The 17,237-nt window shown below is 35.4% G+C and overlaps 2 protein-coding genes across 7 annotated transcripts in view; both read right to left on the bottom strand.

Annotated features, from left to right (window-relative positions):
* Positions 1–10: 10 nt before the first annotated feature.
* Positions 11–10,597, bottom strand: LOC125681074 (uncharacterized). 4 transcript variants are annotated; one of them, XM_048920981.2, is made up of 18 exons: positions 10,142–10,596; positions 8,004–8,912; positions 7,517–7,587; positions 7,288–7,429; positions 6,006–6,080; positions 5,713–5,801; positions 5,413–5,486; positions 5,210–5,298; positions 5,035–5,052; positions 4,288–4,436; positions 3,801–3,878; positions 3,653–3,713; positions 3,442–3,559; positions 3,124–3,224; positions 2,567–2,833; positions 1,687–1,818; positions 1,358–1,432; positions 11–717 (listed from the first exon to the last, which is right to left on the bottom strand). In XM_048920981.2, the coding sequence occupies exons 2-18, from the start codon at positions 8,895–8,897 to the stop codon at positions 490–492; spliced, it is 2,661 nt and encodes an 886-aa protein (XP_048776938.2). In that variant the 5' UTR covers positions 8,898–8,912; positions 10,142–10,596; the 3' UTR covers positions 11–489. The 4 variants fall into 4 exon arrangements, with proteins under 4 accessions (XP_048776938.2, XP_048776940.2, XP_048776939.2 ...); XM_048920983.2 differs by lacking the exon at positions 2,567–2,833 and having other exon boundaries at positions 10,142–10,597; XM_048920982.2 differs by lacking the exon at positions 5,035–5,052.
* Positions 10,598–15,199: 4,602 nt separating this feature from the next.
* LOC125682573 (periodic tryptophan protein 2 homolog) overlaps positions 15,200–17,237 on the bottom strand; it is a 27,342-nt gene continuing 25,304 nt past the window's right edge. For all 3 annotated transcript variants that reach the window (XM_056155811.1, XM_056155810.1, XM_056155812.1), the window contains 2 exons: positions 16,923–17,148; positions 15,200–15,444 (listed from right to left, as the gene is read on the bottom strand). In XM_056155811.1, coding sequence (XP_056011786.1) covers positions 15,267–15,444; positions 16,923–17,148 — 404 coding nt within the window. In that variant the 3' untranslated portion in view covers positions 15,200–15,266. The remainder of the gene's footprint in view (positions 15,445–16,922; positions 17,149–17,237) is intronic.

The raw sequence follows: 17,237 nt of genomic DNA, 5'->3' as shown, positions 1-17,237 counted from the left end.
AAACGCAGTATAACAGTCAGTGGCCATTTATTCATACATTGTGGTGTACCAACAAAATATAATGTCATTCTGTACATTCTTTCAGAGCTTCAAACATAAAACAGTGTAGTGTATATTGATTTTGAAATGAAAAAAATTAATGGCTTTGATGGAGTGATGCTATTTTGCCCTTAAATAAACATATGAAAAACGATTTTACTGACCATTTTCAAACTCCTGCACTGTGAATGATGCGATTTATTGTATACTTCATGCATTTGTTCATTATACATGTATATTGAGGTTGAAGCAATTTTAAGGCATTATGTAACTTCAACATATATATGTGGTATTTTCATCATTGGATTACTTATGTTGCTTTTCTTCCTCTTTCTGTTGTTAATATTTGTTTTTGTTGTGCATAAATAAAATTTTAAGCTGGTTTATTCACAAATTCTTTAGGGATCTCCACATTTCCACTCACTGAAATTTTTCCTCTAACATCTAGAGTTACACATTGACTGGCGACACAAAACTCCCAACCGGGTTGTGTAGTATTGTGGTAAGCAAAGAACTTTTATAATCCTCCCAGTCAAGCTTGTTTTGAAAATTCTCCTGCAGTTTTTGTTCACGTGGATAAGCACGGATAGACTCGCGCAGGCTATTGCGTACACTTTCATTGATGTATTTCAGGAACACTTTCTTCGAAAGCATCACTATTTCTGCTCCTTTGCTGACCTATTGAAACAAGTATCATCTAAATTAAAAGTCAGCATTTCGCAAATTCTATGGTCGTTATAATGATCTAGTTTGCCAATACAACTTATCAATGGGTCAAATGCTGTCTGACGTGTTTCATATCGATTGTTAGGCTGTTTTGGCACACTGATTTGACTACGGATTACTCCGCTTACCTGATCAAGATATAGGGCTCACGACCGTTGTGACCGGTCGACAGGGGATGCTTACTCCTCCTTGCATCTGATCTTACCTGTATATCCAAGGGTCCGTATTTGCCCAAATTCCTTATATTAGTTATGAGATTGATCACTGTTCGTTATCGTTACCTTTCATTAACACTTTGGATATCTCTCTCTCTCTCTCTCTAAGTGTTTGTGTGTGTGTGTGTGTGGCATATTGGTAGATATTTTCGTAGATAAATTATTTTGCAATAGTATATGCCGAAACTCTTCCCATGCGAGTTATTTTTGCAAAAATAGTAATATATGTACATCATTCAATAATAGTTGTAAACGATTTGTTTGTATTAAGAGTTTATTTATCACCTTCCCTATTCATGTAAAATTCACGAAGTTTACTTTTTAATTAGGCAAACATTCCAGGTTTACAATAAATAAAACACGTTTTGCTAACGTACCAGACAAGTTGTTGGAGAGTCATTTAGCATATCGTCTAAATCTTCACTGCCCCACCCCGTCAATGTATCCAAACCCTGAAAATGAAAATTGGAAAATGAATCCCCATATAAAAGGACTTTTTCTAAGCATTTCGAAAAATTGATTCGTAACACGATAAATAGATCTACTGCTTTCAAACAATACCGAAAACAAACTATTAAAGTATATATCAAAAGTATACAAGCAATATAAACACATGTCTACAAAACGAATCGTGATAGGTGCTCCCTATCTCAAAAAAAGAAAAACCAACTCTTCTTTCTTTCAAACCAATAGGATTTGTACTTACAAAGACGTCTTTGCTTTGTAGAAGGGCGAGTTTGACAAATACACAGTGATTCTTTGAGGTATCGTCCTCTTCTGATCCCTCTATCTGTTTCAGAGGTTCGTCTTTCTTCAACATGGCGGATGTTGGCATTATCTATTCAATTAAAGATATGGATTTTATTTTATATTCAACATACGCAACAGTGTTCCAGGCATATTTATAAATACATAATAAAAATATCCCAAAGCTGATTGAGTATTATCGACTAGTTTCTGAATAATCGGCTTTATGATATTCTTTATTATACTACTACTTGTGTGGATTTTTACATTCTTTAATATTTCTGGACTTTGATGATAAAAAAAGAATGACAACTCAAGATTGAAATTCAATGCATTTGAAATCTGTGCACATATTTTTTTATGCTGAAGGAAAAAAGTCCAAAATCTTACTAGTACTTCAAAGAACATGATATCGAATAAGAGTGAGAAATAAAAAGTTAATAGTTCATAATTATGATTAGTATGTGATATACTGTGAAAGCTATAATATTCGCGGGGGACTATGTTTCGTTGTTTTTGTGGTATGGACATCTCAATGAATGCAAATTCTTCAAACAGAAGGAATCCGACTTCTGTAAAGAGCAACATCTAGTTGTCAACAAAACAGACTAAATCATTTTAATCTCAAACAACGAAATTATAAACCCCGCAATATTAGTAATTCAAACGCACGTGTGTCATGTTATCATATAGTTAGTTGAAAAAAGACTGTTAAATGAGCATCAATGACCAGCACCACATCCGAAAACAGCGACTACCCAAGGTTAGATATGATGCGAAAAGTTTCACACAGGACAGGGAGTGGACATGGGAAAAATCAAGGCCGTACACATACGTACAAAATGAGTTTTATATCGGACATTTGGTCCCGCCATAAATCTACTCTCGGATACACTTGAAAATGGACTTCTGCAACCCACTGGGGGGATGCACAAAATTTTCTCCTCTTTGGATCCATTTTGTACATCTAAGTCATTTTGAGGTTCAAGATTGTCCTCATCTTTCGTTTCTGGTACAGTGACAAGGTTGTTGTGAGGGCTTAGGGAAAGACGAGGAAGGTGGACATCGTCTTCGTTGGGCCTATCACTTCCCTCCTTAGCTAATTTCTACATTCACAAACAATAATCAATACTAAAAATCAAACATGATAAATGTATCACTAAATATTCTCATCAATACTATCTACAAAGCATTATTTACCTGTGGTTACCGAGCACTTTAACACTGTGGCATACTAATAGTTCAAACATGTGATATCTATTCTACTACTCTATCTACCTCTCCCATCTCTTTTTCTTTCTCTCTCTCATACATACTTCATCATTCATCAGCTCAGTTCAGCAAAATATCACAACATAAAACAAAAAAGATCAATAATAACTGTACAATAACATACCCTTCTCAGGGCCTCATAATAATTTGCCATGTCTTGGAATACATCGGTGTTCATGTAAAGTTTGTGTTTTTTCCTACGCTGTCCACTATCAACTTTAGAATCTATATTAAACACAAATCAATGCATTTATGATTTAATTTTATATAAACATCCATAAACAATAAATAACGTGTAGTTGTGTAGTTTATATATGTGATTAAAGGTCAAAGTATATTTAGTAAGTTTATAAAGGAATACATGTCATACTACATTTTGCAGGACCACATATCATAAGCCATGTAAAACTAAAGACCGCAAAAATATATTAAGAGCCACTACCTGGTCCTCCTCCAAGTTCCGGCAGAACTATTTCCGTGATCGGATCAGGTTTTCTTTTTATTTGACTAGACTTTCGTGCTTTTACATTTCGTAGCTTTTTCAGTACTTCACAGGAACCCTGAAATGAACATTGTTGATTATACATTGAAAAAGTTTGTCAGGGCGACGTGATATGCTCTGATATTTCATGACTATAAAATGATATACAGACCGATTTAATGAAATATAGCCATTCACTTTTCTTCCCATCGTCTGACACAAGTGTACCCCGTCTGCAATGATCAGTTACATTTTATGAATTTATATAAAGAGAGTACAAATGAAACCACAGACCACAACTGGAAGGAATGAAAACTTACTTAAAGTAATGAAGAATACACGTCCCGGGTTCTCCCCTTAGATAATCCATTGGCCAGTGTTGCATGATGGGAACTTGTCTGTATGATTAAAAAGATTCTACTAATTATATGGAAATTCACATTCAACACTCTCGAATAATTCCTGACGTAGGTAACTACATTGATATTGAAATAGAGAACACTTTCAAATTTTTCAGAAAGGTGATTTTTCCCACTTCAAGAGTACTCTTAAGATATCCTATAGATTTGTAAAAAGAATAATATCGCTGACTCATGCAAAAACGGACTATTCTCTTTTAATTGTCATGATTAACATGACATAAAACTTAGTTTACTTCAATAGCACCCGAAAATTCCATCGTTATGTTCTGTTTTGAGTTTCAAATCCCAGATCATGGCGGCACTGCACTGTCTGTAGTAAACAGTGAAACGAAGCATCTGACCACAGCACGAAAGCATTGCTCAAAAAGACTTTTTATATAATTACCTTAAAAATTTGACATGCTCCGATTCCTCTTCATCGTTGTCATTCATGAATATTCTGTTGAAATCGTCCTTCCCTATCACTAACAACTCCATAGAGGTCGCGCTCTCCACAGTAGCTGTTCTCTTGGTGTTAAAAATCAGACCAATTTCCTACAGTCATCAAAACACGTGTATCAGCATTTATATCATAGTGAGGTGAAATGACAATCGATGCTCACATCATCAAACGAAATAAAATCATTCACATAAATAGTTTTCATTGTATTTCATAGATTCTGGTGAGGGAAAGCTGGAAAGGTGGGTTCGCCACCTGTAAAATTGCACATGTACTTTGACCAATGAATGAAAGACTGAAAGATGTGTAAGTAAAAGACCGAAAGATACGTGTGTAAAATCATTCAATAAAACAGTCTGGGTAAATATTTTATTTGTAGAATATTTGAATAGATCCACGAATAAAACAGAATATGTAACAAGAATAAATCTAAATGTGCGTCATATTCTACTCTATTCCGTGATCACTAAGAAACACTGAAACATGAGATCTACATGTCTGTTAAGGACTATGTACTAGGCAAAGAAAGAGATGTTACTAATTGTTCACATTTAATCTATAGATGTGTTAAACTAAAACAAGAAGACATTAGTTTCTCAAATATCCTAGTTTTACGAGTACCAGTCAAGTTTCTCTAATTACAATGCAATAATTGAATAGATGAAAACCTTTTAAAAGTCTTTCATACATTACCCCATCTTCCCATGAGTACTGTACAGAAACACCACAAGAGTTAAACAATTCAAATTATTGAAGACTGGCTTTTTTATTTCGTCCCACATGCCTCTCTCAACACTATATATATATATATATATATATGGAAATCAACAAAAATGTAATGAGTTATGGTGCCGAGACCAGGACTTACTCCAAAGCTCATGCCTCTTGTCAAACGAGCCACTGTATTGAGACGTGTTTCACCACTGTTTGTGTCTGTCATCATTTTTTTAACAAATGCTGCATGAAAGAAAAATGTATTTTTGATAATGCTAAAGACGATTCGATTCTAAATATAATTTTACTTGCATATTTTTTGCCAATGTTGTGTGCGGACTGTGAATCTAAACTCACCAGTTCCAGCCAAAATAAAATAGAATGATTCTGCGTCATGACCCTGACGGACTATTGCTTTCTTTGGTCCAAGCCTATAAATAAAAGTCCTCAAAGCACTTACGTCAGTCTAATCGGATAATGATAATCCGAAGGTTACTGGCACAAACTGTACATATGATAAATACGAAAGTTGAAAATTTTGTCCTTACTCAAAATAATAAAAATTGTACAACTATGAAAAGTCAAATAAAAAAATGTTTCCTTGTTATCACAAATCGTAAAAAGAAGAAGAAATTACCAATAGATTACGTGACTTACGTTTGGTACCAGGCGACCTGGCAGAGTTTTTCCTGCGTCACGAGCGGATACTCTGATAGAGATCGCAACGCCTGCAGGCCGTGCATGACCTTGAACCAAAACAATGACAAAAATGGTAAATCGTGTATATATCTATTTGAAAACCTATTATCCATATAACGTGACATTTAAAATGTCCTTTCTGAACTATGATTACGTAACTTAGCTCATATAATCAACAAACTAATGTTTTAGAAGAACTCAGGTCCCAAGATTCCATATCAAACACACTTTACAAGTTTTAAATTTAATACCTGTTTGATCATTTCAGGAGTACGAAAATTCCAACGAGTAGTTAACGTTTTTCTGTGGTCCTGTGTTAATGATATCTAAAATGGTAAGAATAGGACTACTGTATTAATCAATACGACAAATTCGTACAAATGCAGTGATTTCTCTCAATTCTATTTCGGGAGTACCCCTATTTCTATGTAATGTCTGTTTTGTGAACTATTGGCGCTTTTGTATCGGTTTCCCTGTTGCAATAAATGCTTCCTCTAAATCGAGACTTACCGAGTAAACAATACATTTAATCACCTATGTATGGTCCTCGATTAAATCCAGAATTTGACTTCGATGTTTATGCTCATTTTAACGACAAATTCTAATTCATGGATGAATCGTTTACGCAAATGTTAATCCGCTTTAACTGCATAACGAGGATCAAGAACCCCCCATATACCATTACCTCTCATAGCCTGATTAACAAACGTTCGTGCGAAAAGGGGATCCTCGAAAACATAACCTCGACCTGAACGTTTCGTGTCGTGTTGTCCAGTCATCTCCTACTATCCGATTTTATTCGTTCTAAATGTTTCTAGTGTAAAACATTAATGAATATCCAGATGTCTCTACCTGGTCTGGACTTGCCGGGTATTGTTTAAGAGAGACATTAATCAGATTGATCAGCGTTTGGTATCTTCACTTTTCATAGACAACACTATGGTTAAGAGCAAACCAAATTAAGAAAATTCCTGTTAGCGGAAATAATCGTAATTGCCATATCATGAACTACAAATGCTTAAGGTCACAAAATTCCCATACATTAAAACAAAATCTTACCACCTAATATAACAATGTGTTCGAAAATTGCTGCACATAATCATGTTCTCAAACTCACGTTCTCATTGTTACTTTAATTAACTTTCAACTACAAGTCTACAACCATACAATAAATTAATATTCCTAGTTTTGATCATATCGACCAATCAGAAAAGAGCCATCCCAGTATCTAATCTATTATCAACTTTCGTCCTTCTTTCGCTAATTATATAAACTAGGCCTACTTTCTTCATCTGTATTACGTTTCATTTAAATCAGACAGGATTTGTTTATAAACGCAAATCAAACACACGATGACCCTATTATATTACACACCCGTAAGCTGCAATATTCAGATTCCTCAACAACAACAAAATATCAAACTTAAATTTGCGTAAAATCCCAGACTTATGTCCAAGTTTCAACTTAAGATTTTCTTAGAAGTCAAGGTCAGGTCTAGATTTAGAAATTCAACGTGGACTCCTACAGCCTCACCTCCTTTCTGGCTACAAAGTAGTTTTTGTCAAACGACAATCCATACTCATCCATGGTCCTGGACACATTATCATCAGAGACCTCATTAGCGATGTCCACGAACGACTTCAGCTCTCTCTCCAGCTTGTTTCCCTCGCTTGAGCTATTACAGAAAACACCACAAATTTATGTCACTCTTTGTGCACTTCCACATCAAAAAAACATGAATATTTTAAAAGTTTCAACTTACTCCATTATGAGTTCAATCCATTTTAGAATGATGAGAACGATTCTGGCATATCGACGAAAGAACTGCAGGGCCTAAAATAGAGTACAATTTATTCTTTAGGGATTGTGGAGTAGAATCACAGGCACTTGTTTCTGTAAATGACTTATGACCTCTGTATGTTGTTATTAGTATACAGAGGTCATAAGTCATTTACAGAAACAAGTGCCTGTGAGTAGAATAGTAATTGCTCAAGGAACTCGCACGTGTATAAGGAATGAAAACACAGGAATGCTATTTGTTGTACCAAGATATTAAGTATGCTGAGCATTTTGCTGTAGATTTCGAGAGAGAGAGTGCGAAAATTTCAATTTCCACTGAGGTTTATCTTAAAGCTCGACTTGTATAAGATGTGTGTTGTACGAATTTTCAAAAAAAACAAAACCCTGAGGTAAGCAGCGCAACAACACATTGAATGCATGACTTTTCTACATATAAAGTAAAAACTTACTTCCCCTGGTTTCATAAACTTAGGGTCTCTATTCTGCTCGTCCTCTACGTTGAACCGCTGCAGAGCATGGATACTGGTGGAGCCGCCTGCGTCCGTGGAGGAGCCATGCACGATGTTCCGGAACCGACGTTCTATGTGTTGTACATTGCTGCGCAGAGTGGCGACTCTAGAGAAGTGGTCTTTGGGTAAATCCAGCTTCTTCTCGATCCTCTGTCTCATCTTGTTTATGGCGACCTTTCTTGTAAACATAGCCATGGCGTGGTCTTCTAAACTGTTGGTTTTCTGTGCCTTAATTTTGAACACTTGTGCCGAGGCTAGCTGCCACAAACCGGACTCTTCTACACTTTTCCGCCGTGAATCGGCCACTAGTTTCTTTTCCTCCGCCGACACCACTAAATGAGGGTTGTCAGTTGGAATGGGACTATGTAATAAAATTTCATGTAACTTTTCCAGTTTATTACGACTGTTGGATAGCGGGTGTACACTCACATTTTGCGTTGTGTGTAGGCGTCTCTTGACTAGATTTTCACGAAAATTTCGACGCATCAGAGATTCTTCGTGTATGTCCTTGAGTTTTGTCGACGAATCGAAGAGGTCAGGCATCGTGTACGACTTGGTAAGATTGAAAGAAGACATACGCCTAAGGAAGTGGTGATGTTGACTTCGCTGGGGGTCAGTCGACGTCATCTGTTTGTCAAAGTCAAAGAAAGTCCCAGACCGGCTCAAGGACAATGTGTCATCTGAGCTATCATCGAATCCTTTATCCTTTATTGGTAGTCCTGGATCAGATTTCAAAGCCTTGAATGGCTTTCGTTTCCAAGGAGACACAATTCTGGAATTCTTTTTGATCCTCGCCAACTTCTCCTCAGATACTAGGTTCATGTCTTTCATCATAATTTCGATTCAGCACTGAAAGTAAATTCACATCATGCATTGCCAGGCGGGTCTCGGTTACATAAAAAGGATAGATCGTTTCATTTTTACACACCTCTACAGCAATCAATCGTTCCATGTGCGACTGGTTTAAATTAATAATACCAGAAATTCAATTTCAGGGGTATTATTCCATTATATGTAATTTAATTCAATCGAATTCTACAGTACCAATATATACATTGAAATCTACTGTAATAATGATCAGGGGGGTCGATATATTGTGTTTGGAAAACACTGTAGTACGCCTCTCGCAGTTGTTATCCGGGTTTGGAATCTTGAATGAAGGCGGACACCAAACACGTGCCCTGTTTAACTGGTAAAAAAGTGCTAACTGCAAAATCGAAATCTTTATTGAATTTATTTGAACAGAAAAATAGAATTGAACTTTGGACCGTAAAATTTGGCAAAGTGTTTCCATCCAGTACACAATGGACAACAACGAGAGAGAGAGAGAGAGAGAGAGAGAGAGAGAGAGAGAGAGAAAGAATCAATCTATTCTTTTAAATCCTAGATATGTTACACGCTAACAATGTTTGTTATGATGTCAGCAACAGCTTTATCAAACTCGAATTAGTGAACATAGATACAACGAACCTACGCTTATAAGGAACCTATATATATGTATATGTGTGTGTGTGTATATATATATATATATATATATATATATATATATATATATATATGCACTAAAATGACCAACGACACGAACAACCAGATTGTCATATTGTATATTATTTAATTGTTAATACATTGTAACAATAATTTAAAACGATATATATGGCTATAACGAAGTAGATCTTCATTCAGGACTGACAACAATTAATGTCATATGTAATGAAATATATCCTTATAATTATAATCCTGTTCCAGTTGATATCAAAGCGTTGATTTAAAAAAAAAAATAAACGATACCAACTTCAAACTACTATCCCGAGGTCATCTGGATCTAAATGAAACTATTAAATTTCAATAAAAATTTGCTCATAAACAATCAGCGAATTTGTTATAAATTGTTTTATGAATTTCCGCATATTAGTTGTGTTAATGTTTCTCTGTTAAACTGTGCAGGAAATCTATCAGAGGGAGACAACAATACGAGGAATGAATTAAATACGTGGAATGAATTGGAATTAGCATACTCTGCGGGCATATTAAGATTTTCAGCGAACATGCATGTAAAAAGCGACTACGATGTATCTTACCTTGTAGGACGCAGAGTACATTCCTTCATATGCTAGATTCACTGTCAAAGTTTAGAACAATGAAAACACCACCGAGACTCGGTCAGTTATGGCATCTTAACACATAAGTTCGAGACGAGAATGGCATTATCAGTACTTCAAAAGAGAGCACTTGTCCATTGATAGCACAGAAACCCCATTTAGAAAGAGGAACCGAGACTTCATGAGAGACTACATGCCCCGTTAGTTTCTGAGTTTGGCGTCCGATAGGTTCCTACAGATGCAAAGAATATTGTCGTCGGTGAATAAGCACTGGTATAATCCTCCTTCCATGTATTAACATTAATCCGGTGTTAATCCATGAAAGCATGGAGATATAGTTGCGCACAGTTGTTCATGTAGCAATACACATGCGAGAGTCAGTTTTAATCCAAGGCCAATTAGCAACCCGTAATGGGAACGTGAATCCAACGACCATAAATAAATGTTTACAGTTATGGTTCAAGTCCGAGGGCGTTTTAAACCAACATGCACAATTTAATTGAAAATTGAAGTGTTTATTCAAAAAAATATCGACATATAGAACATTTTATTTCAATTCAGTCATGTAAAGGAAAAAAAAAACGAAATTGGTCAGACGGCATGATTTGATCGTAAACGGAGACTTTAATTTTAATGGTCAATAGTTACCATTCCTTTGTAAATACAATATTTTTGTTTAAAAATCGTTTAATTGATCAATACCAGGTAGAGAATGCAGATAATATTCTTTACATTTCTAATTGCGACCAATTGAAGGACCATTGAACATTCAAGTGCAGGTCTACAGATAATGTAAAGTACAGAGTATTGAGCAGAACTTTAACTGCGGAAAGTCACGAATCTGTCAGTTTGGAAAACTTAACGAATATTGTGTAATATTAATAGGCAAACGCGACAATCATCGTGGTTTTTTTTTTATTATTTCAAATTCTTGTTGATCGGAAATGAACAAGCTGCAACAAATCTGTCAATCACTTAGATAACTCATATTTATGATCGGTATTGACAAAGCTCTTATGGCAATTGAAATTTTAAGTCTCAAATCTCAAAAAATCGATATTCACAATAAAAACAGATGAGGGATCACTTCAGAGTATATAGCTGTGTAAAATGAAACACAAAAGGCTCTCAGAACCACTATGTCGGATCGATGTTAAAGTGCATCCGGAATAACTCAGATCATGGCATCTGGTTAGCTGAAGCAAAGAGACGGGAAACCCAGGATAATTGCCTGGAGGAGTTTCAAGGAGCTTCATATGTTTTAGTATCCAAGTAACTATAATTGTTTGTTTAATAACCCCAGATAACTAAACCTCGTGTCATTGAAATCAACTACATGTAAAATACTAGTGCCTGGCGAGAAATTACAAAGGATTAAATTCATTATTTTCCTGCATTGAATATCTTTTATTTAGATATAGAAGGTATTCAGAACTCATTTTTTTCGCGGTGAATTTTGATAGCACTCATTAATTTTTCTCCATCAGTCACTGATCTTATCTGTGGGGTTTTTATACGTGAACAAAGATAGTGGAAATCAAGAGTAAAAACGTCATCAATAACAAATGAGAATAGAACCCGTTTCAACACATTTCCTCACAAAACTCTCAATATTTAATGAAACTGGAACAGTGAACTAACCATACCACACACAGTCAAACCAGATAATGGTACTCTATCAATATTGTCTCAGATAAAAATCTGGTTACTGAAATAACTGGCTTCAATAGGAATAGTGAAATACATAAATCTCCTGCAATAAATAATTTTTTGTTTGTTTGTTTTATGTTAATCTTTCATTGGCCTTCATGAAAAAATCTTAATTTTACAATCTGGTTTTTTTTAAAACTTTCTATACATGATTCGTAAAAATTTAATGACACTCATAAATCAATATAGAAATACAACCAAGACCTTATCAATGTTAAGTGGAATAATCTAGTTCAATGGATTAAGAATATTCAGGACACTCTGCTATCCAACATTTAGTACAGCAGCTAAATTCACCCACTTCTTACTGATAAGTGACAAAAATACAATTCAAGTAATCAGTACAATTTGAGAATACTTTGCATAATGGACATATACAATGTGAATTAAACAAAAGGCCCATGGGCCTGATTTGGTAAAATGTGTACGAGGGCGAGTCAATAAGTAACCAGCCTATCCAATTTCCGATTGACCGAGACGGTCACGATTTTCTTGCCTTCTTTCAATACATGTTTTATACCTGGATATAAAAAAAAAATGAACGCGTATCGAGTCATTCTTTAATAAGATATTGAATATCAAACATGGCTAGTGATGCAAAGGCATTCTTTTCATCTAAAGCTGAGTACCGTGCTATAATTCGGTACTTGTATTTAAAAGGTTAAACAGACAAGGAAATACATGGAGAGCTAGCCGATGTTTATGGGTCTTCTGCACCATCTTATGCTCAGGTTAAATTCTGGGGAGGGGGATTCAAACGCGGTAGAACGTCTTTAGAAGATGAAGACAGGTCTGGATGCCCATTGGATGCCACCGACAAAGAAATGTGCAAGAAAGTTCGAGATCTGGTATACTCTGATAGATGAATTCAGGTGGAAAAAATAGCTCAGGCATTCGGTATTTCACATGGTAGCGTTTCAACAATCTTGCATTATCGGTTAGGTATGCGCAAGCTAACAGTCCGTTGGTTCCCCAAATCCCTTAGCGATGAACAAATGGCAACCAGAGCATCACTATGCAGCGCCTTGGTGAAGCGTTTAAGGTCAAAAGATGATTTTCTTTTGCGTCTGGTGACTGTAGATGAGACTTGGGTTCATAATTATGAGCCAGAGAATAACGCTCTGAGTCGTCAGTAGGTAGGGCCTGGCTCCCCGAGGCCAAAAAAGTTCAAGACGCAACCATGCTGCTAAGGTGATGGCCACAGTATTTTGAGACGCAAAAGGCGTTATTATGTTGGACTTTTTACCCAAGAGAAGTACAATTATTGGAGTGTACTTTGCAAACTTGCTAGACCAGCTGAGAACCGCCATCCGTGAAAAACGCCGAAGTAAACTCACTAAAGGTATTTTGCTGCAACAGGACAACGCGAGAGTCCACACTTGCAAAGCTGCAATGAATGCTATAGAGCGAAATAAATATAAATAGGTATAAATGGATACAACATCTTGCCTATTTGCCTGACCTAGCTCCTAGCGACTTCTTCCTATTCCCAAACTTGAAAAAGGATATCCGTGGACGTCATTTCCGGTCTGACGAACAAGTCATGACGGCAGTTGAGGAGTGGGTCAATGGGAAAGACCCTGACTTTTTCAGTTCTGGGCTGATGGCACTTGAACACTATTGGTCAAAGTGCATCACACTAGAGGGCAATTACATCGAACAAGAAGTGGATCTCAACCGGAAATAAGTTAGGCTGGTTACTTCTTGACTTGCCCTCGTACCACACAACAAAACTTTTACATTAGAAGAGTTGTGTGTTGGTGCACAATAAGTGCACCTTTCAAACTTCAAGTAAACAGTGACTCTTGTATGCATTGAACCCAATTTTAGTTTGCAGGGGGCTATTGCTGACTAACTGTGCATTTAATTTGTTTGCTAGATGTTCAGGAGATCATGTGAAGAATTTTCAAGATTTCATTCATTTCAACATAGCCTATCCCACACCCTGAACTCTTAAACCAGAAAAAAGGAATTTCTCACAAATCTGGTAGAGACTTGTTCAATTCATTATAACTGTGCAGTTTATCTGGGTGCTAGATGTTGAAGAGTATAAAGAACACTTCTTAAAGATTTAATATGCTTTCACTTTATGATCCCTATAGCCCCAACCCTGGGGCCTGAACCCCTGACCTGGGGGCCACGAGTTTCACCATAGATGAATAAATGATGTCAATGAAGAAAAATTTTAAAGAAGTATATGAACTTTCTACCCCATCATCAAAATCCCTTACCCAGGAACCATGTCATAATTTTGGTAGTTTTTACTGGTTATCAATACTGTGCATTCACTTTGTTTGTTTGATGCATTCAGTTGTTTGATGTTCAAAGGTCTAGAAATGCATTTAATACATGTAATGCATTTTCACTATAGGAGCCATAGAGCCCAATCCTAGAAACCTTGACTCAGGGGTGATAGAGTTCATAATTTTGTTAAAGGCTTCTTAAATTATTGTTTCTATGCATTAAGTTTGGTTGTTTCATGTTCAGGAGTCAAGATTTTCAAACAAATATTGATATCCATCATAAAAATCACCTGCCACCCTAGATCAGAACCCCTGAACCAGGGGCCATGAATTTCACTCTTTTGGACGAGACCTCCTGTCAATTATAAACAATAAACAACTGTGTATATGCTTTGTATGCTAGATGTCCCAAAGTAGAGAAGATTTTGAAGTATTACATCATTTTTTGAGATTTTGGCCTCACCACTCTGCCTCTGATGCTACATACCAATTCTGGTAGAAACTGACCAAAGAGTATCTGAGAAGCCATTGAAAATGTTCACCAGTTAATACATGACAACGGACAAAAACAGATTGGGAAAGGTCATCTGAGTGATGCAGGTGACCTACAATGGAAAGAAAATGCAGCAAAATTTCTCCCTAAACATCTCCTGCATACATAACATCTGTTGAGGTCTTAATGTTACGCAGGTATGCTACACCAGAAAATTTGATATGGATGAAAAGTGGAGGATATGTACAACACTATTTTCAAATTGAAAACTTTCAACTTTATTTTAGTCAAAACATGCAGTTTTAGTTGAAAGCAATCCGAAAAACATTTGAAACCCCTGCTGGACTCCAATACACGATCTACCTTTCCGCTGTCAACATGCTAACCTACTGAACTACTCAGCTAGGTAATGATTTTTGAACTGAATAAACAAATATTGCTGATATTTATAATTTCATCCATGTTTTAAAAGGAAGTCGGCCATTATGATGATGTAGAGTACCTCCTTAAACATAAATTCTGTTTAGAATATACCAAAAACTAACTTGTAGTTGTAATGGTAAATGATTGAGAACACCAAAAACAAAACCCCAAAGTTTGTATTCTTTAATTTGAGTTGAATATGTAACATTTAGCTTGTGATGTTCATGAATGCACATTAAGTAACTTTGTCCATCAGACTTGTCATAAAGTCGTCGTCAGATGAATCAAGCTCATTGACTTCGTCCATTTCACTATCACTGATTTCCTTTTCTTCGTCTGTGTGTGGTGATCGTTTACGCTTGCATTCCGACAACGCCAATATGTAGTCTATACTGTACTTGTTATGGTCACAACTGAATTGTAAAATAAGAAATCAATACACAACATACATCTACACAGTTTCAACAGAGGATTATGCAATCTGACTTCATCATTTTGTTCACTTTTAGATTTTCTTCACTTTTTGTTTGGTATTCGATAAAAATCATTACACAACATTCCATTACCTTGATAAATAATCAAACTATATTATTTTTTTTCATAGCAAAGATGAAGACTGTTTTCCCTTTTAGTTTCTTGTAAAATATCAATTTACATAATGCATTGAATATCAATTCATTTGTCAAACCATCTATGAAAAGAGGATCAGTAAAGATATTAAGAATGTCACCATATTTTAAAAGTTGTATACAAATATACTGTATTCTCCAACCATTAGAAAGTCATGAAATTAGATGTATGACTCAACCAATCAGACTTTTAATATTATACAGCATGTATTACCCAAAAATTGAGACTTTGATCATTAAATAAAATATATCTTCCAACCATTGAATGCACTGTCTGTTCCAGATTTTCTATCTCCAGATGTTTTATCTTGTTTAAATGCCTTTATGTAACAGAATCTATTTCCAAAAATTATACCTTTTTTATGTAATATCGGTTAACAACCAAATCAAAGAGTGCTAAAAATAGCCCATTAATCTGGATTAGGAGAGATAACACAGATTATTTAGGCGAGCTTTGTGACATGTCTGGCATTTAAAACATGTAGTTGAAAATTGGTTAGAACTCAATAAATGACAACTCACATCAAGAACACACTTACAAATAGATAACACAGATTATTTAGGCGAGCTTTGTGACATGTCTGGCATTTAAAACATGTAGTTGAAAATTGGTTAGAACTCAATAAATGACAACTCACATCAAGAACACACTTACAAATGCCATACCAATGACAATGTGAAACACCTCTTGACAAGATTAAATGTTTGGTTTGCTAACATACATAATATCTGAATTCCGTGTATATAACTATATGTAGATACTCTTTATCATGTGTCAAATATCCGTTGAATATATGCATTTACTTTATGGATAAGCATTTGTTCATCAGATCATTAAAATACTGTGAGGTTTAACATCAGCAATACAAGGTGTATTATTGTACAATGTAATTTATGAGCACTGAAAATCAGTTTCTTTGCAAGAATCTTATTTCTGTGCAAAATCATTTGGTTACCTTGATGCAAAAATAAATGTATAGCATTACGAATGTAGTGTAGCACAAACCAAACGTTTACAAAAATAAGTATCTCGTGAATAATTTCATAACTGCATAGCATTACGAATGTAGTGCAGCATAAACCAATGTTTACAAAAATAAGTGTCTCGTGAATAATTTCATAACTTATAGTATTACGAATTTAGTGTTGCACAAACCAAATGTTTACAAAAATAATGAGTCCCTGATAAATCAGACAAAACAAAATTGCAGAAATAAAATTTCCTGACGTATAAGTAATATATAGTAACTGTGTGTGCTTACATTTTGCCGATATCCTCGTACTTTCTGGTGATGTTCTTCTGAAGCGTCCTTAAACAACTGATTATCTTCTGTGATCTCTGTTTTAATTTCAGTCCATGTGTCATTAGAATTTTGTTCACCCACAGTAGATAAAACTCAATATGAGCTGTAGTCTCCAGTTGAGTGGCCAGAAACACTAATAATTTGTCCACATAAATGTCTGGCAAGTTTTCCACAATCACTTCAACTACAAAAATCACATGTATTACATGTACTTTACTGTAATACCAATAGACAAGTTTTTCAATGTTTTCTATGTTTCAAAAAAGGAAAATG

The sequence above is a fragment of the Ostrea edulis genome, chromosome 2, assembly GCF_947568905.1.
Source record: "Ostrea edulis chromosome 2, xbOstEdul1.1, whole genome shotgun sequence".
Lineage (NCBI taxonomy): Eukaryota > Metazoa > Mollusca > Bivalvia > Ostreida > Ostreidae > Ostrea > Ostrea edulis.
The sequence above is the reverse complement of the archived record's forward strand: the minus strand, read 5'-3'. Positions and strand labels throughout refer to the sequence as shown.

Bases quoted from the DNA above. Each gene is read 5' to 3' on its own strand.
- LOC125681074 (XM_048920981.2), bottom strand. From the start codon at position 8,897: ATGATGAAAGACATGAACCTAGTATCTGAGGAGAAGTTGGCGAGGATC. The intron at 3,714-3,800 runs GTAAGTTTTCAT...TGATCATTGCAG, and splicing joins TGTATTCTTCATTACTTTAA to ACGGGGTACACTTGTGTCAG. The intron at 3,560-3,652 runs GTCTGTATATCA...TGTTCATTTCAG, and splicing joins GGCTATATTTCATTAAATCG to GGTTCCTGTGAAGTACTGAA.